This window comes from Somniosus microcephalus, chromosome 7 (genome assembly GCF_052327205.1).
Source record: "Somniosus microcephalus isolate GS21.2 chromosome 7, FLI_Smic_1.0, whole genome shotgun sequence".
NCBI lineage: Eukaryota > Metazoa > Chordata > Chondrichthyes > Squaliformes > Somniosidae > Somniosus > Somniosus microcephalus.
In genome coordinates, this window is record NC_140993.1 from 156,878,557 (window position 1) to 156,904,102 (window position 25,546).

Here is a 25,546-nt window from a genome sequence, read left to right on the forward strand (position 1 = left end):
TACATCTATTTGCACAGCTAATTCATCCACCTTATTACGAATGCTCCTCGCATTAAGACACAGAGCCTTCAGGCTTGATTTTTTAACACTTAGTCCTTTTAGAATTCTTATTTACTGTGGCCCTGTTTAATTTACACCCTTGATTTCTCTGCCTTCCACTTTTGCTTTTCTCCTTCCTGTCTTTTGTTTCTATCCTTGCTTCCCTTTCCTCTGTCTCCATGCACAGGTTCCCAACCCCCTGCCATTTTAGTTTAAACCCTCCCCAACAGCACTAGCAAACACTCCCCCTAGGACATCAGTTCCGGTCCCGCCCAGGTGCAAACCGTCCAGTTTGTACTGGTCCCACCTCCCCCAGAACCGGTTGCAATGTCCCAGGAATTTGAATCCCTCCCCCTTGCACCATTCCTCTAGCCACGTATTCATCTGAAATATCCTTCTCTTTCTACTCTGACTAGCACGTGGCACTGGTAGCAATCCTGAGATTACTACCTTTGAGGTCCTATTTTTAAATTTACCTCCTAACTCCCTATATTCAGCTTTTAGGACCTCATCCCGTTTTTTACCTATATCGTTGGTACCTATATGCACCACGACAGCTGGCTGTTCACTCTCCCCCTCCAGAATGCCCTGCAGCCACTCCGAGACATCCTTGACCCTTGCACAGGGAGGCAACATGCCATCCTGGAGTCTCGTTTGCGGCCGCAGAAACGCCTATCTATTCCCCTTACAATAGAATCCCCTATCACTATAGCTCTCCCACTCTTTTTCCTCCCGTCCTGTGCAGCAGGACCACCCATGGTGCCAGGAAGTTGGCTGCTGCTGCCTTCCTCCGATAAGCCATCTCCCTCAACAATATCCAAAGTGGTATATCTGTTTGAAAGGGGGATGGCCACAGGGGACCCCTGCACTACCTGCCTGCGCCTACTACTCTGCCTGGTGGTCACACATTTCCTTCCTGCCTGTGCAGCCTTTACCTGTGGTGTGATCAACTCCCTGAATGTGCTATCCATGATGTCCTCAGAGTCACACCAAAAAAAATTGCAAACTCTTTCCCCTACAAGCTAAGTCAGCCAAGCAACATCAAAATGGATGACAACCCTAGCAGTTACGACAAAATAACCCAGAAATCTTGAAGAAAGTCAATTTATATTAAAAAAGCACAATTTCCATGTTAAAGACAAATTAATCTGAAGTTCCTAAACAAATAATTGCAGGGTAGCTCCTGTACAAAACAAAATACCATTCAATAATAGCACAAAAGTATTATTGACCTATTTGTTGCTTTATTTCAATGATTTGACACAATACTGGATAGCAGTGAATTGAGCCCGGAGCTATGGAATATCCTGCTGAACCACCACCCCACCCCCTCCACCTCTCGAGAACTTGGCTGTGTATAGCAGCAGTTTTCTTTTAGCAATTACAACCAGATTGAAACAGTGCCAGATAGTAAACATGCCTTGACATTCCTGAAATTAAATTTCAAAGCATATCATGAAGCTAATGGTTGCTTTCAGTCCCTTGTATGTAGGCCATCATCACCATCAGCAGTAGAGACTACTCATTATATGGGCTGTACTAGATCTTTGGCTTGTCATGTAGAAGTCTATTACCAGAAGTATCACGTACTATAAAATGTGATGTGCAAAAGCGAAGCTAGATCCAAATCTAATTTGTGACAATATATACACTGTGCAATGTAATATTATTAATAGTTATTATGGTAACTAAAACCACAGAATGCAAACTTTGCAACACTTGGCTTTAGAGAAAATATTATGAAATCTTTGGTTTTTAAAAAAAAATGAAATTTGGACTTAAAAAAACTGGCTGAATTGGGTGTTTTTTTTAGGTCAGCCAGGAGACTTAACACTGCTGTTTGACCTTGTTTCCATTGCAGTTTGCAGAATTACTGCAGATAAAAGACCAAAATGAATGGAATAGAATTAGCATAGGGAGACTCAGAATGGGGTCTGGAAGAAATAGTGGACTTTGACATTTTGATTTCTAGACACTAGAAAGCAATTAAAAAGAAAAGGTACAAAAGTAGTGAAATACAACAGCTTGCATTTATATAGTGCCTTTAACAGAAGAAAATATCCCAAAACGCTTCACAGGTGTAGTCAGACAAAAATTGACACCGAGCCAAAGAACAAGATATTAGGATGAGTAACCTTGGTCAAAGAGGTAGGTTTTAAGGAGGATGTGAAAAGAAGAGTGAGGTAGTGAGTTTAGGAAGGGAGTTCCAGAACTTAGGGCCTAAATGGCTGAAGGTACAGCCACTAATAGTATTAGGGAGAGGGTCCTTAGTATCAGAGTGGTAGAAAAGGAGGAATCTGGGGCTAGAAATTGGAGTAGGTCCGAAAACTGGCGTAGGGATCGTGATGCGCGATCTGCCCACACCCATTGAAAGTAGTGCAGGCAGCACGCAACATTCGTGGTGCCTGCTAATTAACATTCAGCCCAGCTGAGAGCACTGCTGAGTGCTCAGCATGGGGCCCAAGTTCATAGGAACAGGAGTAGGCCATTCAGCCCCTCAAGCCTGTTCCGCCATTCAATGAGATCACAGCTGATCTGCGACCTAACTCCATATACCCGCCTTTGGCCCATATCCCTTAATATCTTTGGTTAACAAAAAGCTATCAATCTCAGATTTAAAATTAACAATTGATCTAGCATCAATTGCTGTTTATGGAAGAGAGTTCCAAAGTTCTACCACCCTTTGTGTGTAGAAGTGTTTCCTAATATCACTCCTGAACAGTCTGGCTCTAATTTTTAGACTATGCCCCCTAGTCCTAGAATCCCAACCAGTGGAAATAGTTTCTCTCTGTCTACCTTATCTGTTCCCCTTAATATCTTGAAAACTTCGATCAATTCACCCCTTAACCTTCTAAATTCTAGGGAATACAATCCTAATTTGAAATCCATTTGCCAGAGTTTTGCCCATTCACTTAATCTATCAATATCCCTTTGTAATTTTATGCTTTCATCTACACTGCCTACAATGCCGCCTATCTTTGGGTCATTGGCAAATTTGCATACATGACTTTCTGTGCCATCATCTAAGTCGCTAATAAATAATGTGAATAGTTGAGGCCCCAACACAGATCCCTGCGGGACATGATTAGTCACATCCTGCCAATTTAAATACATACCCATTATCCCTACTCTGTCTCCTGCCACTCAGCCAATTTCCTAACCAGGTCAATAATTTGCCCTCAACTCCGTGGGCTTCTACCTCAGTTAACAGTCTCTTATGTGGAACTTTATCTAGTGCCTTCTGGAAGTCCATATAAATAACATCCATAGACATTCCCCCGTCCACTACTTTAGTCACCACTTCAAAAAATTCAATCAGGTCAGGCATGACCTACCTTTCACAAATCCATGCTGGCTCTCTCTGATCAACTGAAAATTTTCGAGGTGTTCAGTCACCCTATCCTTAATTATAGACTTTAGCAATTTCCCGACAACAGATGTTAGGCTAACTGGTCTATAATTCCCTGGTTTCCCTCACTCACCATTCTGAAGTAGCAGAGTGACAATAGGCAATTTTCCAATCTAAAGGAACAGTTACTGAATCAAGAGAACTTTGGAAGATTAGAGTTAGGGCATCTGCAATGTGCTCACCTACTTCCTTTAAAACCCTGGGATGGAAACCATCTGGTCCTGGGGATTTGTCACTCTTTAGTGGCATTATTTTCTTCATTACTGTCATTTTACAGGAAACTGTGTGCTATCCGGCACCCATGGGACCAAGCTACTGCCGTTTTTTTAAAAGCTCCGGATAGACCAGTGTCAATGTTATCAGATAGGAGCTTTTCATCGCAGTATCTGACCACAAACACTGTTGCTCAGCAACAGCTTGTAAACACTTGGCCCGTGGCTTGGAAGCGTCTCTGAAGCTGTTGCTAAGATACAGAGACGCTTTCTAGAGCCTGCCGTGTCTGACCACAAACACTGTTGCTCAGCAACAGCTTGTAAACACTCAGCCCAGTAGCTTGGAAGCGACTCTGAAGCTGTTGCTAAGCGACAAAGACGCTTTCCAGAGCCTGCCTGTGAAAAGCAGAAAAAAAACCTAACCAAAACGGCTGCTGATTTCTGCTGTTAGATCAAAGTTGCCAGACATTCAACTTCCAGATAGCACAAAGTTTCCTGTACTTAGGTTTATTTTATTGAGTTCCTGTCCACGATTCAATATTAGTTTCCTTGGGATTTCTGGCATGCTATCCTCTTCTTCTACTGTAAATACTGACGCAAAGTAATTATTCAACATGTCCGCCATTTCCTTATCATTGACAATATCACCGCTTTCAGTTTTTAAGGGGCCAACATTGCTCCTGACTACCCTCTTTTTCCTAATGTAATTGTAAAAATACTTTGTATTGATTGATATCCCTTGCAAGTTTCTTTTCATACTCCCTTTTTGTAGCTCTTACTACCTGTTTTGTGACCCTTTGCTGTTCTTTGTTCCTGTCTGCGAAAATCTGCGCTATTTTTTGCATTTTTGTATGTTTTTCTTTTAGTTTGGTGCTGCTCCTCACCTCTCGTCGTCCATGGCTGGGTCTTTGGGCAAGCAGAGCTCTTGCCCCTCAGGGGTATAAACTGGCTCTGGATCACATTAAATCATTTTTTGAACATCTCCCACTGATCTTCTGTCGTTTTACCCAGTAACAGATTTGCCCAGTTTACTGTGGACAGTCTCTGCCCCAGTCGGCCTTACCTAAATCTAGAATCTTAGAGGGCGATTTTTCCACGAGGCGAGATGGAGGTGGGTTTCAGTTTGGGTGGGTTTGAAACTCGCCTCCACTGATAGGTTTCAAAAAATTTGCGATTTTCCCATGATTGGCCACTTGATTTCAGAGGTGTGGGATGCCCTTGCTCAATTAGTGTTTTGGGACTGAATCTCACCTCTGTTGACAGCACTTTTCCAGTCTGATTTTATGCCTTCTTGCTCCCTTGGCTCATTCCACAGCATTTCTGTGTCTCCTGCACCACCTCCAACATCTTTTGAGAAACCACTATGTCTAATTCCAAGGCAAAGGGCCTACTCGAGGCTCTCAGATGAGGCGCTGCAAATGTTGTTTGAGGGGGTGACAGCTAGCATGGAGGTGCTCTTCCACTCATCTTGGAGGAAGAGGCCTCCCAAAGAAACCAAGGCTGTGTGGATACAGCTGGCAAGGGATATAACCTCCAGATCGGTGTGCAGATTGGGAGACTGTTTGTGTATTGATGAAATGCCATCCCCGTTGGAAAGCATTAAAATAATTTGAAGCCAAAATGTTGGCGTTATGCCATCTGTTCTTTCGCCTTAGGCAGCTCCACATTGCAGGCACCGCCACACTTGCATTGTCAGGTTGGTGGCCTGAGTGAAAGGAGGCCAGAGAGTCATGTCCATTGTCAATGATGTCCTAGGATGGAGCCAAGGACATGTGCCAACTTGGGCAACCTATGCAAATCTGGCCATGATAAGTTCATTCCTTGCATCCCGGGCAGCCATGTGCTCGCGTGCTGCCGCCAGTCGATACAGCAGCGCTCTGACCTCCTCATCCGAGGTCCATGCAGAAAGAAAACGAATGGCTCCCATGCTGCTTGTAGATGCCTCCTTTGGGGAAGCGCTCATTGCAAGCGGGGAGAGGGTCTTCCAAGGAGGTCCCACAGTTGATGGAGTCAAACTGCAGCAACTCCGACTTCAGAAGGCCTTCTAAAAGTGCTCAGACGTTTTAAAGCCAAGGTCTGGCACCTGCAATGAAACCCTTGCTGCAATAAACAATGTCATTAGACCTGCAGCAGTGAGGAGGCCACCCACGAGGAGGTGCGTGGATCACGCCGAAATGCTGGAAAAATCACGAGGGCCTCTCAAAATAGGCTTAGAGGCCCTTAACGAGCATTTAAGGATCTTTAATAGCGCAATGGCCAGCTGGTGGCAGGAGCGTTTCCCCAACCTCCAAAACCGGCACAATCCCGCAGAGGCGGGTTCCAAACCTGACCTCTTCAATTGATTTTCCCGCCTCCTCCTCCGTCAGAAAATCGCCCCCTTCGTAGCTGTTTCGCGTTTCTCCTTTTCAAACGCTATGTTGAATTCTATCATGTTATGATCGCTATTGGATAAATGTTCACGCAGTTAGGTTGTTAACTAAATCTGGCTCAGTACTCATTACTAAATCTAATATGGTTTTCTCCCTTGTTGCCTCTAGGACATACTGTTGTAGAAAAATATCCCAGACACACTCAAGAAATTCACTACCTTTCTGACGGATGCTAGTCTGCTTATCCCAATCTTTATGAAAGTTAAAATCCCCCATTAAAACCACTCTGCCTTTACTGCACACTTGCCTAATCTCTGCATTTATACAATCTACCACTTCACAGCTGCTACAAGGGGGCCTATACACAACTCCCACTATAGTCTTAAATCCTTTCCTATTTCTTAATTCTACCCATAAAGTCTCACTGCCTGTTTACCTCTCTTTATATCCTCTCTTATCATTGAAGTGATTTTATCCTTAATCACTAAGGCTACTCCTCCCCCTCTGCCATTTTCCCGATCTTTCCTGCAGACCTTATAGCCTGGTATATTTAGTTCCCAGTACTGACCGTCTTGCAGCCATATCATACCCTCCAATTTGAATTCACGCCTGCAGTTCATTCAATTTATTCCTTATATACTTCGGGCGTTTGTATAAAGAACCCGGATTTTGGGCCACACACCTTAGCCCGTCACCCTCAGCTCTAATGTTTTACTCACATGTTTTATTTCTCTCTCTCTCCTGGTTTAATCACTTTACATCTTTAGTTTTCCCTTGACCTGTAGTGCCTAAAGCACAATTTATGACTGTTACTCTACTCTCTTTCCTTTAGTTTGTTTTTGAACTACTATTTGTACTACAGTTTCCCCCCATTTACTAGTTTAAAGTCCTTGTGACCGCCCTATTTATCCTTTCCGCTAGGACACTGGTCTCGGACTGGTTCAGGTGGAGCCTGTTCATGGGAGGTGAGCTCCATTTAAAGCTTTAAATGCAGTCTGCTCGTCTTAAAGGAGATGTTTTCTGAATTCAGCACCTCATTGTAGTTGTTGTCAAGGTAACAGTTATGGCTCAACATGGCAGGGAAAGGGCACCTAGGTTTTCAGACGCAGCACTGGAGGCCTTAGTGCTCTCTCTCTCGGGGTTGAACAGAAGAGACAGGTCCTCTGCCTGCAGGGGGCCAGGAGCAATGTTCCCTGTAATTTTTTTCAGGGCTGCCGGCCTTCTAAATACCATGCATGTGCGTTTTTCTATTTAAAAGCTGGCAAGCCGGCTGCATGGGACCTTCAGGGATCTGCGCGGTGGCGCAGCTTAAAGGGAACATTGGCCAGGAGGCCCTCCAGACTCACTGTAAGAAGGCAGTGGGAGCAGATAGCTGAAGCGTTCACTGCCAGCAGTCTTTCCTCGAGGAACTGGATCCAGTGCCGAAAGACGTTTAATGACCTCACACGAGGGGTCAAGATCGGTGAGTGCATCTTCAAATGCCATAACCCACCAACTGCACCACTAGGCTCTCATAATGCCTAGCTCTCACACTCACCTATCAGTAATCTCTATTAATCACGACTCATAACTCAATCATAGCTTCACCTCACCCTCACACCCACATCTCATGCCTTGCACACGCTGCCAGCTATTCAACCATGACAGGATCACCACCCAAACACATGGCACCACACTCACTGACACACTTCTCTTTCTCTTGCAGGCCAAGGTGGCGCATAACAGGAGAAGCTAACCAGCGGGGGAAAGGCACGGCCGCATCTCCTGACCCAGCTGGAAGAGACTGTGCTAGACATTATTGGACAGGCCGTCACTAAGGTAGTGGCAATTGGCGAGGCTGAAACCATTGATGACTGTATGCTCATACCTAATGCTCCTTCTCACATCCCACTTCCCTCTCATCCCATAATCGCTTCTCACTTACAAGCTGCCGATAGAAAGACTTGCATTTATATAGCACCTTTCACAACCACCGGACATCCCAAAGCAATTTACAGCCAATGAAGTGCTTTTTGAAGTGTTGTCACTGTTGTAATGTAGGAAACACACAGCCAATTTGTGCACAGCAAGTTCCCACAAACAGCAATGTGATAATGACCAGATAATCTGTTTCTAGTGCTCATTGAGGGATAACTGTTGGCCAGGACATCGGGGATAACTCCCCTGCTCTTCTTCGAAATAGTGCCATGGGATCTTTTACGTCCGCCTGAGAACAGACGGGGCCTCAGTTTAACGTCTCATCCGAAAGACGGGACCTCAAACAGGGCAGCACTCCCTCAGTACTGCACGGGAGGGTCAGCCTAGATTTTTGTGCTCAAGTCTCTGGAGTGGGACTTGAACCCACAACCTTCTGACTCAGAGGTGAGAGTGTTACCCACTGAGCCACAGCTGACATTGATGGTGTAAGCACACACATCTTGCTTTCCCCCACTCCCCTCACTACAACCCTACCATTGTGCCTTTCTCCTTTCAGATACCCAAGAACTTTGAGCTTCCCAACCAGTGCAGGACGAACAAGAGGAGAGTGATAGAGAAAAAGAGACACCGTCACTCGGTCTGACACTCGCAAGCACCAGTTCAGAAAGTGGCACTGTGCATACTACAGAAGGTAGTAGAGAGGTGGGATCTGCACGTGGTGCGTCACCAGGCATGAGTGGCCTGCAGCCAGGCCAGGGGAAAAGGGTAGCGCAGGTGCCAGCACGCACACGAGTTCTGCTGCACAGGACTCAGATGAGGACTTCGATGGGCGGCCTTAAGAAGGGTAATGAGCAGGCTTGGTGAATTGGCAGGCCTGCCGGAGAGCCTGTTGTCACGGTCATGGAGGAGTCCGGCTCCAAACTTACACAGGGCTCTGCAGAGAGCTTGGAGCCCATGATTTCCAGGTTGGAAGTGATGGGCAACTCCATTAGAGCACTTGTGGACCCAACGATGATGCAGTGTCTGATGGGCAATGTTGCAACTTCCATTACAGCACAAGCGGAAGCGACCCAACGTCAGAGTGCTGCAGTGGAAGCTCAGATTTCTGTCATGCAAGCTCAGACTGCTGCTACGCAAGCTCAGACGATTGCCATCGTGGATGACAGCATTCATACTTCCACAAGTGCCACTCCGCCAGTGCCCTTGCTGTTGCCCGTCAGCCCAGACTGCTGCTGCCCATGCCGAGGTGGTGCAGTCTGCAACCGGGACTTCTAGGCCCAGAGCTGCTCGAAGACATGCTGCAAGGCCATCGGCAGTCTCTCCCACTGAAAGTCAGCAGTCTTCCACCAGCCATGCTGCAGCCACTGGAGTAGCACAGTGTCGGAGCACCAGGACAGGCAAAGGCACACAGAAGACAGGCACTAAGGGAATGCACAATGGTGATAAGACTTTGTTATGTAGTATTGGATTGAATCGTTTATAAATTAGTTTTGGAATGTTTCTTTTGTGGTGGCTTTCATTTCAGCATTGTGGCCAAGAGGGTGCTGTGATGTTCTGTGACAGAGGGGCGGTAAGGCAGGGAAGTGATGAACAGCGAGGATCTGGGGTTTCATTCAGGGAAAGCGGAGTATGATGACGATCTCACAGACAGCCTGTCCGGAACATGGATTTGCAGGCTGCCTCCTCCCTTCCTCCGCCTCCTCCTGAGGTGGTTGCGGAAGCCGTGGTGACAAGGGCTGTGCCTTCATTATGGCCAAGTTGTGGAGGATGCAGCAGACCACCACAAATTGGGACACCCGCTCTGGCAAGTACTGGAGGGCTTCTCCCGAGCAGTCAAGGTAGCGGAACCATTGCTTCAGCACTCCGATGGTCAGCTCGATGACGTTCCCCGTGGCAGCATGGTCATCATTATACGAAGGGGAGTCATCAGCCAGGTATGGAGTGGATAGCCCTTGTCGCCCAACAGCCACCCTCTGGATCGACGCGATGGCTGGAAGATTGCTGGCACAGCAGACTGACGCTGGACGAAGGCATCATGACTGCTGCCAGGATACCAGGCATTCACCATCATGATGTGCTGGGAGTGGTCGCACTCCAACTGCGCATAAGTGAGTGGTACCCTTTGCGGTTATTGAACATCTCACCAAAGCCACTTTTGTGCAATCAATGGCGCCCCACATCATGAGGAAGCCCAATATCCTGGCAAAGCCACGGGCGCGCTCCTCCTGCTTCTCTCTGTTCAGAGAGAAGACAATGAAAGTCAACTCTCAGAGTACAGATCCTCTGTGAGCTTCTGAATGCAGCGATGGACGGCAAACTTAGCGACGCTTGCTACATCTCCTGCTCCAGCCGGGAAGGATCCGCTGGCGAAAAGATTAAGGGCCATGGTCACCTTGAGGGCCACTGGCAGCGCCGTCGTTGCCCTGCTCTCAGGCTGCAGGTCTGGTTGCAGGAGGTGGCAGAGCTCTGTGACCACCTCCTTGGTGAAGCGGAGCCTCCAAATACACTGCTCCTGGCATAGGTGCAGGTAGAAGTGCTCCCTGAAGACCCTAGGTGAGAGCCCTCCTCCTCCTCCCTCTGTGAGCAGCTTGTCTTCTTTGCTGCCTGTGCTCCATCTCCTTGTCATGCTGAGGACGAGGGGGGAGTACAACTAGAGCCCCAATGGCTGGGAGCAAGTGGTGTACTCGGAGGCCTTCCAGTAGCAGCCAATGCCTTCCCAATGTCCAGCTGCACTCCCTACACACTTTAACAACTTTTTAAATCACTTTCAGCAACCCAGTACTCATACAAGTTGGATGTATGCATTTCCCACTGGTGGGGGTTATTCTTCGTGCAGCTGAGGGGGCGTTGAATGGAGCGGTGATGTCCAAAATGGCATGCCGTGCATCAAATCAGTGTTATACGCTGACTGACGCCATGATCTGCCTACTCTGCCATTGTCCTCACCAAGATGGGCCGTGCCGGAAGTGAGCGGATGTCTTTTTAAAAAAACAAACGACTATAACTACTGGCACTAAGATACCAAATTTCGCTGCCATGGGGTGTGGCAATGAGAGTGTGATCTTTGGCTTGGGAGCACTGGAATGGTAGCAGCAAGGAGGGAGAGCATTGGGAGGAGAATTACTGGGTAAGAGAGGGGATTGTGGGCTGCCACTGAGAAAACACTTGCTGCCACGACCTAGAAACTGGCTACGTCTTTAATGCAAGAGACAATATGAGGGAGCAGAAAGGGCATTGGTGCTTGGGGCAGGTGAGAGTGGAAAGGGGAAGCGGATGAGGAAGGTGAATAAAGACTGTTACCTCAATTAATGGCTAAAAGGGAAAGGATTGCCCTAGCACGGAGCTAGGGATGCCTCTGTTATTTAAAGCTCAGACAAATGTTTATGTTGTAGTACTGATAAAGTGAGGGGAGGAAAATTAACCAGGGTTCCCCACTTCCAATTGTTAGCCAACAGACCTTGCTGGAAATACGTGCAAGGATTGGGCCCAGCTAAGATGTGCTCGACACCCACCCTCCCATTTGCAGTTGAATGGCCAACACTCACCATCTAAGTGACACATGAAGATAACCACTGGAGGGTAATTGAGGAACCATACCTCAGCAGGACTCTGACTTCAGAAGAGAAGGAAAGGGATTTTGCTGTCTGCCTTGTCTATAACTATGCAGCAAATAGGAATATAATAAGCTGCTATAAATAGTTCGACGCGTCATGATGTAAAGAGTGTGCAATTTTGTTTTGTTTTTTATATAAAAATATTAGAATGCTGTACCAAAACCAGTCGAGCAAATAATTTACATTTTATACCTACTGTTCAACGGGAACACATATTATTCAACCTATAATACATGCACATCATCCATCACCCCACCACCCCGCCCCCACACCAAACCCCAACACAGGAGAAATTACTTCAGTTGGTTAATGCAGCATGTGCAGAAAATATAGATCAATTAAGCTTTTAAAAACTACTTAAACATGGCTGCAGAAGATGCAGCAAATATAACTGTGACCTGCACTTGAGCAGACACTATAACCATGAAGTAAACCTGTTTGTTCTGCCATGCCAAATAAAATTTCTCAGTTGTTATTTACTTGAAAGCTCCTTACATGGCCTAACAGCTAAAAGTGCTGCCTCATATGGCACCAAGACCGGAAGGCCCCAGATTCAATTCCCAGGGGGTACTGAGTTAACTCATCTCAGATGGGGCAACCAATTCGAATCACAAGAAAATTAATGAATGAAGGCCATTTGGCCCATCTAAGTTCATCCATCCAGAAAGATCCTAAAGTTTCCCCATTTCAGCATTAAATTGTTTAAAAGATTCCAGGTTTATTGCCTCCACTAGTCTTCCTGCAAGTCTACTCCATACGCTAATCACACTGTGTGTAAAGGATAATGTCCTGGCATCAGTCCTCAATATACCTTTCACTAACTAGAATCAACGTCCTCTTATACTGCGATTGCTATTTAACGTCAGTTAATATCCAGGGTTTACCTTTTCTACCTATCTTAAATAACTTTATAAAATCACCGATCAGAATCCAGTGGCCCTTGCATGAATATTGGGTAAGGCTACAACAGGCCTCGGCTGTAATTTGACACACCCTCACCTCACTGCAGTCCAATATTCCCGTTGATGCTCAAAGTTTCAGCTCATATGAAGAATGGGCAAGGCAATGGGTTCGTTTTGTGGGTGGGAGTTGGGGGTGCCGAGTAAAATGAGAAGGGAACACTAGAGTGCCTTTGGAACCACATCCCAGAAAAAGACCTTCAAGTTAGGATGGAGACAATGGGGTGGAAGAAACATTACCTGATGCCTGCACCTAATCCACAGTACTAAATATAATGAAGTCATGGGACATTATAACTCATAATAGAATATTCAATGCCCAAAATGATCAGTTAGCATGGTTCTCCCATTAATTTGAGCCATTCATAATTATCTAAGCTGTACAAAGAATTATTGCAGAGAACAGGTGTGGGAATTATGTTTTAAAAACCGATAAAATATATTGGTATACATAAAATGTTTTACAGTACACTTGGAAAGCAGTTAGCATTAGAATACTTCATGCTCATTTCAAAGCATTTACATTTAAAACTGTATGAACCCACAGATAATACTCCAAATCACTTAACATCGCCGAAGTGTTGAACAGCAATGCCAAAATATTTCCCAAGCAGATAAAGTTTTTATTTTTTTCCCCCACTCAGAGCACGGATCATTTTTTCCAAATGGGAACATATATTTCCACTCCCATCCCCCCCAAGAGAGAAACTTGGTTATGCCCCCAGTGATCACACAGAACCATTGTCTGCCTCGAATCTCCTGACTGTAATTAAGTGACTAGGCTGGAGTGTATGTAGCACATATTAATATTTCAGGAGACCTCCCACTTTAACATAAATATTACCCATTTACCCCAAGTACTAAGTTTTCACCAGTGGGATCATACAGATTTAGTAAGAAACCAAAGATTACAAAAGATTTATCACCATCACATTTTAAAATTAAAGTGCATAAATGACCACACTCACCTGTTCAGATGGCTCAAAGTTAATCTCCTTCTCAGACTTTATGGCTGTTTTAGTGCTCATGCAGGGATCCAACTTACTATCCATCCGTTCTAGTTTAGGCTTAATATTATGCATACTTGTGTCATCCTTATCCAGTAAGTAACGAAGTAGTGCATTTTCTTTCTTCTTGGGGCTCATTTGCTCCTGTTTAACAGTTATTTCTGCACCAGGAATTGAACTACTCATGTCCTGGTTGGGTTCTTTACCTGTGGCCTCTGCTGTCAGCTTTGCCAAGTCTACAGGAGAAGTGCTGTCCTGCAGAAGTCTGTGCAAAATTTTATGTTTTTCTTTCAGCGAGGGCCCATGTGATGAAGAGGTGTTGGTTGTGGATGACGTCACTGCTGAAGTAGACAGTAGTCCTGATGAATTTCCTGTAGAATCCTTAACAGAATCCCCAGTGATACTTGGCAAAGGGGAAGATTCCATTTGATCAGATTTAGTGATCAGCAATTGTAAGAGTTTGGTATGGCCTTTGCCATCATGCCCTCTGCCTTGCCCATCAATCCTTTCTCCACCACCAAATGGATTTAAATTACTTTCATTACTATCTTTCTGGTCTCCAGAAAGTCCACTTTCTAACTGTCCAGCTGCATTCTCGGTTTGAACTTGCTCACCGAACAATCCAAAAGAATCTTTGGAGTCCATGCTCCCTTTTTTAACTAGTGAAGAATTGATGCTTCCAGGAGAATTTTGTGAAGTCATCATTTTTAGTTCAGGTGATGCCCCATGAGATACACCATGACCTTCACTAAGGGCTTGAAGTGCATTAAGAGAGCTGCTGGAGTAGCTATGGCTATTCCCTGTGCTGCTACAAACCCCCACTGGAGAATGCAAGTTTCCTACAGGAGAAAACTGATTAGCTGAGATGCGAGGACTTCCAACCATCCCAGGACTTCCACGATGCCTCGGTGAAAGCATGGAGTTCTGCTGCCCTGCAGTTACACCAGGGCTACTTCTTGATGGGCTGTTCATTTTGAGTGCATAGTTACTACCCTGAGGAGTGGCTGCTTGCATGCCTGATACATGGTTTATTCCACCTGTAACAAACCTGGTTCCTGGCATTTGCCCCATGCCGGTTTGTTCCTTTAGACCATTCATAGTATAGCTTGTACTGCTGTTCATTGTCATCTCTTGACTGGTCGTTGCAGCAGAAACACCCGCCATGGCTAGACTACTGGAATTTGGATTCATCGGCTTTACCATTCCTTGTCCAGTTGCTTCCTGATTCATCCCACAAACATTTTGCTCTCTGCAGTTTTAAACAAAATATAAAAATCATACAACTGAAATGAAAGTATGAAACACATACAAATAAAATGCGAGTTCTTTAAAGGAAGGGTTCGTATTTTCAAAATTGTAGTTTAGTTTGACTGAAACAATACCAGCCTGTTTCAGATTTACATCATTTAAACCAATGATATTAGAATGCATCACATAAACATCAGCCAGCAAGAGAGCAAAATTTAGTTGTCACAATTTTTTGATAGAAATGTATCCCAAAGTGAACGTGCTTTGGGGCTGTGCAAAAAGTCCAAATCGTCAGTCAGAATGTAACATTTTGGTTTTGAATTACATGACCTGAACTGTTTTAAAAAATAAAATTACAATATTTCTATAGTTTTAAATTTAGCATTTTGACTTAACCAGTCTAATTGCCACAGCAATTCAAAGCGTTGATTAACTACCCAAGAGGAGGTAGCCACTGTAACATGACCACATCAAAACTGATCATTTATACAAGTTTTTTGTAGCTTTGAAACAATGGGAAGACTCCAAGCCATCTGTCAGTTGAAAGGATGCTCATCAGTGTCTGGACCCAAGATATCAGCAAAGATTGTTTTCACTCACTGTCAATAGCCGGTCTTTCTGGGTTAATTGAACAAGGAGATATGTTGTTTTTTCACAGTTCTAAGTTTTTGGGGGGGGGGGGGGGGGGGGAGTGGAAGGGGAAGAGGGAATTCAATTTAGAGCCCTTGGTGACTGACAACTGGGCGGGCCAAACCCCCGTCTTTACAGTCTTAAGATGCTGTCTCTTTCTCTTGCACACACAGATGGAGCAAGTGAGCACGAGGAGGTTGTAACAGAAAGCTAGAATCAGCTAGCTTTGGAACAGCTTAGTTTGAAAGTGAGCCCATGCCACGGCTGTCAATAAGATTGCATCTTTACAATTTTGCATGAAATGAGGAGCATAGGAAACAGTCCACTTTTACTGAAAACTGTATTCTGTTCATTCATATATTTTATGTAAAATAAACTAGTTTGTTGATTTTCAGTTGTGTCTTCTCAAAAGAGTGCTTCTCAGTCTGCCTTCTGTAAATTTGCAGAAAGGAATCTAAGTTACTGTCTCTGGTTCATGCTCCAGTTTAACTAGATACGAGTAGTAGAGGATGCACTCCAGAACATAGGTAATGCAAGGTCCACATATGGGTGTGACTGTTGACACCACTGAACCCGAAAAAGTATCTAGTATAAAACCTGAAAATTGTGACCCAGTCACACAGTTCATTTTAGAGTCAAGACACCATGTTGGATCTTTCTGGTGTTAGTGTCACATTCTAATTTGAAGACCAAACAAATTTCAAGTAGCAAATTTAGATTTTTGAATCAAAGCATTGAATGGTTCGTGGTATATACAAAGTTAGTTTAAATCAATACGAAGGAGGTGTCATGCTTACCTTTGAACAACATGCAGTGACATGATAAATTGAGGCTCGTTGGTATTTTGAGTGCGCATTAGCCTGCTCCTGGTTTGTGCAGCAACCATGGTGCCATCAGATAAAGAAAACCGATAAACAGGACTCAGAGCCTGGCCTTGCCTCAACACTACAATTTACAGAAGTTGAGGGGAAAAAAAAGTAAGTGGCATATAATTTCTCCTAAATGCTCCAAATGTCACATATACTACTTAAAAAAATAATTCTCTTCTCTCATGAAAGTGCTGACTCACTGGGTCATGGTAGACCATAGGTGATGGTAGACCTTTGGTATCTCACGCAAGTGACCATTCTTTGAGAGTGTCAACAGATTAAGCCCAACTTCACAAGCACACTTTCCAGCAGCTACCACTAGACAGGAATTTCTCCTCTCTAGTCCGGGGGACATTGCGGCAAACCGTCACCTTTCCACCACTACCCTAGCTTAGATCAGCTAATTCGCCACAAATCTGGGATCAAATATGGGACTTTTCTAGCCTACTGTCTCTATAAATCTTCACATCTTCAGTCTCAACTATCTCTGCAGCATCCAAATTGAAAGGTTAAGTTGCAAATTATCTTTTGATAAAAATGTAAGATTTTTGCATATAACTATATAGCAGTCGCAACAATTCTCTTTTTTAAACTTTTTCCAGAAATTATATTTAAAATAGATCAGTATGCTGAGGAACCAACTAGGGAACAGGCTATTTTAGATCTAATACTGTGCAACGAGAAAGGGTTAATTAATAACCTTGTAGTAAAGGGGCCTTTAGGGAAGGGTGACCATAATATGATAGAATTTTATATTGAGTTTGAAAGTGACTTAGTTAAATCCGAAACTAGAGTCTTAAATCTAAACAAAGCAAACTATGTAGGTATGAGGGGTGAGTTGGCTAAGGTAGATTGGGAAACTACATTAAAAGGTATGACAGTGGATGAGCAATGGCTAGCATTTTAAGAATTAATACATAACTTACAACAAATATACATTCCTTTAAGGCACAAAAACCCCACAGGAAAAGTGGTCCAACCGTGGCTTACGAGAGAAGTTAAAGATAGTATTAGATCAAAGGAAGTAGCTTATAATGCTGCCAAAAACAGTAAGCCTCAGGATTGGGAGGATTCTGGAATTCAGCAAAGGAGGACCAAGAAATTGATAAAGAAAGGGAAAATAGAATGAGAATAAACAAGCGAGAGACATAAAAACGGATTGTAAAAGCTTCTATAGGTATGTAAAAGGGAAAAGATTAGCGAAATTAAATGTGGGTCCCTTACAGGCTTAGACAGGAGAAATTATAATTGGGAATAAGAAAATGGCAGAGAAATTAAACAAATACTTTGTGTCTGTCTTCACGGAAGAAGATGCAAAAAACTTCCCGGAAATAGTGGAGAACCAAGGGTCTAGCGAGAATGAGGAACTGAAAGAAATTAGTATTAGTAAAAAAAAGTAGTACTGGAGAAATTAATGGGACTGAAAGCCGATAAATCCCCTGGACCTGATGGCCTACATCCTAGGGTTTTGAAAGAGTCGGCTATAGAGATAGTGGATGCATTGGTTGCCATTTTCTAAAATTCCATAGATTCTAGAACGGTTCCCGCGGATTGGAAGGTAGCAAATGTAACCCAACTATTTAAGAAAGGAGGGAGAGAGAAAACGGGGAACTACAGACCACAGTTAGCCTGACATCGGTTGTAGGGAAAATGCTAGAATCTATTATTAAGGACGTGGTAACAGGGCACTTTTAGGATTGGGCAGAGTCAATACGGATTTATGAAAGGGAAATAGTGTTCGACAAATCTGTTGAGAGTTTTTTGAGGTTGTAACTAGCAGAATAGATATGGGGGAACACCAATGGATGTGGAGTATTTGGATTTTCAGAAGGCATTCGATAAGGTGTCACACAAGTGCTTATTAAACAAAATTAGGGCCCATGGGATTGGGAGTAATATACTAGCATGGATTGTGGTGTGGATGGTTAACGGACAGAAAACAGAGAGTAGGAATAAACGGACTTTTTCGGGTTGGCAGGCTGTAACTAGTGGGGTACCACAAGGATCAGTGCTTGGGCCTCAGCTATTCCCAATCTACATCAATTTCTTCACTCACTCAGAGGGTGGTGAATCTTTGGAATTCTCTACCCCAGAGGGCTGTGGAGCCTCAGTCGTTGAGTATATTCAAGACAGAGATCGATACATTTTTGAATATTAAGGGAATCAAAGGGTATGGGAATAGTTCAGAAAAGTGGAGATGAGGTAGAAGATCAGCCATGATCTTATTGAATGCCGGAGCAGGCTCGAAGGGCCAAATGGCCTACTCCTGCTCCTATTTCTTATGTTCTTATATAATAGTGGCTCTCGTAATGGCTCAGTGAGTTTATCTAGTGAGTAAATGTGCAATACAAGCCTGGAAGATTACAGGTTCAATTTCCAGTCTGTGCTAATTTGGGTAATCTTAGCTGGAATGGCAATAATTTGCCTCAGTGTCAAGAGTTAGGTGAGCCAGGATCAGGCTCAGCTGTAACATTCGCTGCAGTCAAATAGCCTGCCGACATTCACAGTCAAGGCTCACCCAGCAAAATATTAATGGTTTCATGAGAGGAGGGAAGGGTAAAATCTGGCAAAAGAAAACATGCATATTCCACTTTACACAGTACTAAATCTAGGAGAGAGAAAATAGAAAATGCTGGGAATACAGAGCAAATCCTTCAACACATGAAAATGAAAATACAGGTTAACATTTTGGATGTAGGTGCTTCATCAGTACGGTTCTGACGAAGGGTTCAGGCCCAGCGTTAATATGGCTGTTTGCTTTTCAAATGCTGACAGGATCTGCTGTGCATTCCTGCTTTTATTTTAGATTTGGAGGTTTTATTTTATTTTTATTGAACTGTATCCAGGTAAGTTGCTTATTTAATTTTGTATAGCTCAGTATCTAGAAAAGTCCTCACCTTCATGATGATGCCTCTTAGCAAATGCAATCTCTTTGTCATTTTGAAGGTGAAATCTTTGAATACACCTTCGCACTAAGTCTTCCCAGCCTGGTTTCATCGATGCACGTAATGCATTTATATCGAGAGATATTAGTTTGCCTAGTTTTTTTGGGGAGAGGGAATAAAAAACACAGATCTTATTTGTAAAATCTTCAAGAGCAGCAAAATCTCAAATTAGAAATGTAGTTGTGTTGTTTACCTGTTAAATCATGTCTTGTAGTAAAACTTTCAGTATTAGCAAATTGTGGCCTCTCCTTTACAGGAACTCTCCTTGCAACACAAATCAAACAGGACTGCAAATCTGAAGAGGAAAGAAAAACAGTTCATTTAAAAATAAAAACTTGCATATCTATAAGCATCATCCAAGGTGATCGTAAATGCCTCTCATTTTAGTGACAGCCAAAACTCTGGCATCTTTGCCAGTTTTCACAAAAATTGAACAGAAGTTATTGGTGAACCGACAGCCATAGGTGTGTTTTGAAATAATTGGTCTCCTATTTCTGGCGGCATTTGGGAAAAAATGTTATTGGAAAACAAACTGAGCATTTCATATAGCATATGAGTTGCAGCTGTGACAGGTCTACAAATTTATTAGACAGTCTTGCATTTATTTATTTTAAGAAATTCTTGGCTCAAAGTGAGGGATGTAAGCACTGGGGAATGAAACTTCTCATTTCAAGCACCCCCAGATTGGGTATAGCACAGCCAGATGCAAATTAAAACACCCCCATCTTTGCCCAAATATAGTTCAGCCGTAACTTCAGAAGAGCACCCTTACTGCACCAGTGTGACATTTTTTTCCATTACCCATACTAACCATCCCATGGTTTAAGATTGCCAATTAGCCAATTCTGTACTGTGGATTGGAAATGGATTGAAGCTGCCCAAACTCATCCCAAATAGGATCTTCGCAGCCAGTAGACAGGTGACATCTATATCCCAACAGTCTGGGCTGGATTGGAACCCAGTGCCCAAAGGTGAAAGACCAGTGCCAGACTTCTTCACATCTAGCACTTCATCACATCGATCAGAGGGATCCCAAAGTGCTTCACGTACCACCCATGATGACATTGAAACCTCTGTTGATCTTCTCTAAAGTCTTCTTGCCTCTTCGATGCAGTCATCCTCCCCCAGTCCTGGATGGTCCCTCACCCCCACCACTTCCACAGCCTCACATCAAAAGGTTGTAAGCTTGGAACGTACTTGGCATTCAACTGGCCTGGCCGTCCACCACCACATCTAGCTGGACCACTTCAAGCTACATCATTTACTCCTCTCCTTGCTTATTACTCAAAGATCATTGACAACGTCTTCTCCATCACAAACCATCTGCTCTATCCTCAATCTGCCACACACACACCACTATCCTCACCTATGGTTCAAAATGAGAGCAACTCATGGACTGCTTTGCATCCAAAATCGAAGTCATTGCACAGTTGCCATTGCTTTCACCTTCTATGCCCGGTTCCTCAACTTGTCCTTGCCCTTCTATGAAGCCTAGTACCTGCTCCCTGAGCCTCTCCCATTCGATCTCCTGACTGTCCAATTTTACTCAGCCCTATGTTTGCTGACATCACGAACGTGTCTCTATCCTCCAGCATAGTCCCTACCTTCGTCAAGAACCCCCCCATAACCCACTTTCCAAGAAACCTACCCATTCCTCTTCACTCTCCAATTCATTCCTGATCTCCAGCATTTCAATACTCTCCAAAGTCCTGGAACTCACCGTTACCTTGCAACTGTGCTCTCACCTCTCCTTATTCAAGTCCTTCCAATCTGGTTTCTGCCTTGCCCACAGCGCTAAGACTACACTGGTCAGTGTCAAATTATATCCTGTGTGACTGCAACCATAGCCCTTCATGTATTCTCATTCTCCTCTACTTTTCTGTTGCCTTCAACTCACTAATCAATGTCTTTCCTCTGCAGCTCACCTCTGGCATTGCTCTCTAGGTTCCACATACCTATAGGAAAAAAGTCACCTCTTGGTGACATCATCCAGAAGCATGGGGTTAGCTTCCAGATGCATGCGGATTACACTCAGCTCTAGTAATACCATCAATCCAAAGCTACTGAGGATATCGTACAGGTCTGTCGGAAAACTTTCTCTCGCTTAACGCCATCAAAACCGGAGACATCCTTTTCGGTTCCTGCCTCCACTTAAAACCCTAATTCATGCCATCACCACCTCAAGGTTTAAATCCTCTAACTGTCTCCTAGCCTGCCTCCTTTCCACATCACTTCACAAGCTTCAACTCACATCCTCACCCATCTTCTCCAAGCTCCAGTGGTTCCTGTATGCCCCCTCCACTCCTCTAACACCAAGCACCTTACTGTTTTTCACTTATTCACTCCACTACTGATGGCCTCTCATTTAACCACTACACTCCTGCCCCCTCTGCTCCATTCTCTCCACCCTCTCTGCTTTAAAATAAACTTCCTAAAACCCTTTTCTTCTATTGTGCCTTTCATTTCCCAACCTACTAATTATTTTTAACTTTCCCCTCCTGCTTAGCATCCACTGTTTTGTATCCTTCAATGTAAAGCACTTTGAGGTGTGCCCTGCCTAAGGAGTTCTGTAGAATTGCACATTTTTGTCTACTGGTACTAAATGAGCAGCACAACGGCACTGTTCACTAAATATCTATTATTCTATATGTCCATTTCTTATGTTAAATTATTTCCAAGATATAGCAAATGAAAATAATGATTAAAACTGATTATTGAAATTTTACATTTTATGGGTGGCGTGTATATGTTGTGATACACAAGGTATCGCAATTGTGGGGGACATTACGGATGGACCAGAAGGTCTTTACCTGTCCGTCATTGCTCATGTACAACTTAACTGCCACTACAATATTTTGAATAATTCAAATTTGGAGGGGATAAGTTACTCCACTGTAGATAAATGTATTTTTACTGTAATAATGTATTAAGTATTCTAATTTTAGCTTCATTAGACAATAGATTTCTCTTCATAACTATATTTGAAGTAATCAGAAAGTAAAAACTGAAAATAAACCGCCAATCTGCTAGGATTCCTTCTCCTTACAGACACTGGTAGATCTGCTATGTACTTGAGATATGTACAGACAGATTAAAGTTCATTTTGTAATTCTCATCTGTGCAGCTTAATTGGCATTACTTTTGTGAATACTATGTGTCATATCAAAGTTTTTTTGCAGTATGAAAGGTATGGTAGACTTTTTATAATGCATTAAAAATAAATCAAATTAACATGATTGATTAGTATGATGACAAATATCCACACCACATTTCAGAACTCAGAATTAAAATTAGGCCAATTGATATTTTGATTTGAATTGAAAACTACTGATTAAAAATTGGGAAGGATTTACACTGATATTATTCTTCTCTCCTCCCAACACCAACTCGCTTAACCCTGTTCACCCAAAGCACCAACTCGTTTAACCCTGTTCACCCAAAGCACCAACTCGTTTAACTGTTCACGCAAAGCACCAACTCGTTTAACCCTGTTCACCCAAAGCACCAACTCGTTTAACTGTTCACCCAAAGCACCAACTCGTTTAACCCTGTTCAGAAAAAGCACCAACTCGTTTAACCCTGTTCACCCAAAGCACCAACTCGTTTAACCCTGTTCACCCAAAGCACCAACTCGTTTAACCCTGTTCACCCAAAGCACCAACTTGTTTAACCCTGTTCACCCAAAGCACCAACTCGTTGAACTCTGTTCACCCAAAGCACCAACTCGTTTAACTCTGTTCAAAGCACCAACTCGTTTAACTCTGTTCAAAGCACCAACTCGTTTAACCATGTTCACCCAAAGTACCAACTCGTTTAACCCTGTTCACCCAAAGTACCAACTCGTTTAACCCTGTTCACCCAAAGCACCAACTCGTTTAACCCTGTTCACCCAAAGCACCAACTCGTTTAACCCTGTTCACCCAAAGCACCAACTCGTTTAACCCTGTTCACCCAAAGTACCAACTCGTTTAACTCTGTTCACCCAAAGCACCAACTCGTTTAACCCTGTTCACCCAAAGTACCAACTCGTTTAACTCTGTTCACCCAAAGCACCAACTCGTTTAACCCTGTTCACCCAAAGCACCAACTCGTTTAACCCTGTTCACCCAAAGCACCAACTCGTTGAACTCTGTTCACCCAAAGCACCAACTCGTTTAACTCTGTTCAAAGCACCAACTCGTTTAACTCTGTTCAAAGCACCAACTCGTTTAACCCTGTTCACCCAAAGCACCAACTCGTTTAACCCTGTTCACCCAAAGCACCAACTCGCTTAACTCTGTTCACCCAGACAATGCAAAAGTTCAGAAAAAAAGTTCTGAAATGTAGAATATGATTTAAATATATCACTAAATTATGCCAAGCTAATTTATTAGCGCAAATTTTGGTAATTATAAATTTCTTCCAGAACTAAAAACGGGTATATCCTGTGGTATCGGTAAAGCTCTTATATGATTAAAGGCAATACGCTGATGTCCTGCCTGAACATTGCTTAACACAATTAAATGACTGCCAAACAGGAAGAATTCTGTACAAATTTGGATGCAGGCAAAACTATTGAAACAGCAATAACATGGTAACATTTTTTGTTCCATCCTATTACATTAAATCTTTAAATGTTCCTTCTATGTGGAATGTTAACAGTTTACAGGTTTTATTATGGAGGAAAACAAACCCTCATATGAGTGATCATCATTTTGGAATGAGGTTGTACACTAAATATGATCAAAGTAAATGAGATTTTTTTCTGTAGTATTTTTAACGACTAATTTTTTTCTTGGTAAAAATGGTTGCTGTTAAATTAATTCGGAACAAAATACCAATGGATCGCTAATTGTAATTACGTACGAATGTTTAATAGTACTTCAGGTAAGGCAGTTACACTGCTTCTACAACTGATCTTTGTGCTGTTTATAACTGATCATACATCAGTTTTTGTATTGAGCGGCCAGATATGCAAGAGTTGAGCAACAAGCTGAAACAAAATGAGGGAAAATTTCAATAAATCATCTCTTTTGTAATTACTGGCACCAAAATGAACATTCTGCTTTTTAAAATATTAATGAAGTGCAGTTAAAACATTTTAGTTTGTTGATGTAGCAATTTTCACTAGTTGTTTTTTTCCTTCTCAAAGGCATCCCTTGTTATGTACCAGTCAATGCCCAGAGGGCAAGCAGGGAGACTGGCCCCAGGCTGCCACAAATGTGAGTCGTCATTCAGCCATTAGGTGGCATACAAGTCTGATTTTCTTTCCCTTCCTGTGGGGAAAACACCCGATTTCCACATGATGCTTCCATTTGGCAGCATGTACTTGCCATATAAGAATGATAGGTGCAAATCTGATCTACAACTGCACACTAGCATGGGAGGCAATACTTGCAATCTAGAGTTTTCATGAAACATTAAGCATTTTAAAATTTATTATAACTTAAGTGATTCTAACTGTGACTGTGGGTTCCTGTAATGGCAATGTGATTCCATGAAATCTTACCTTCCCCCTCTTCTTTTATGGACTTTGGTTGAGATACAGCAAAACACTGCATAGTTTCATATTTCTGAGGTGCTTCTTGGTTATCATGTCCTTCCTCATCAGTCTCACCAGGTGGTTTAACCAACATACGACAATTAAAAGTGTGGCTGTTTCGTCTTGGAGTTTCATTAGACCAAGGCACCCCATTTACTGGAAAATATAATGGTTTACACAAACAATTCACTTTGAAATGGGAAAAATAATTTGTAATACTGCAAAAATAAAAATGTAATTCACATATACTGTTGAAATGTTTCATAGCATGTGACACCGTTTAGTCATTTAAGTACAATGCTTAGTCGACTTTCTAGCACGTTAATGTATACAAAATTTCATGTACAAAAAATATTTGCAAATTTCTTACTCCACATAATATAACCAGCAATATGGAATCTACCAGTCACCTATTTTGTAGTATTATTGGAATAAATTTAGCCATATTGAATACATTGAATTTGGTTATTTTATTTTGGGGCACAACCGCTAGCCTTCTAATATGACTGAAGTAGCAAACAGTAATATTTTGAACTTTTGATCCACTTTATTGTCCGTTAATGACCCGAACAGTACCGGAGTAGATTTTGATCTTTGTGTGGATGACTGGCAGAGGATGCCATTGGACCGGCCATTTTGAGGCTTAGGCCTCATTAGCATGACCCTAGCAAGCTGCCCACCCCGAACGGGCACACGCTGCAGCTCGCCAGTTGGTCAGTGGAGGAATGAGCTGGCTGGCAGATAGGTAGGTCGAGGCAAGGCGAGGTGGGGTTGAATCACAGCAGCTCACGGTATTCTTGTGGAGCC

At 43.2% G+C, this 25,546-nt stretch overlaps 1 protein-coding gene across 11 annotated transcripts in view; it reads right to left on the reverse strand.

Moving 5' to 3' along the window:
- The window catches only part of ncoa2 (nuclear receptor coactivator 2), a 375,715-nt gene that overhangs the window by 80,147 nt on the left and 270,022 nt on the right, over positions 1-25,546 (reverse strand). For all 11 annotated transcript variants that reach the window (XM_085993140.1, XM_085993133.1, XM_085993136.1 and 8 more), the window contains 5 exons: positions 24,707-24,895; positions 19,412-19,513; positions 19,171-19,311; positions 16,202-16,349; positions 13,488-14,775 (listed from right to left, as the gene is read on the reverse strand). In XM_085993140.1, the coding sequence (XP_085849266.1) occupies positions 13,488-14,775; positions 16,202-16,349; positions 19,171-19,311; positions 19,412-19,513; positions 24,707-24,895 (1,868 nt within the window). The remainder of the gene's footprint in view (positions 1-13,487; positions 14,776-16,201; positions 16,350-19,170; positions 19,312-19,411; positions 19,514-24,706; positions 24,896-25,546) is intronic.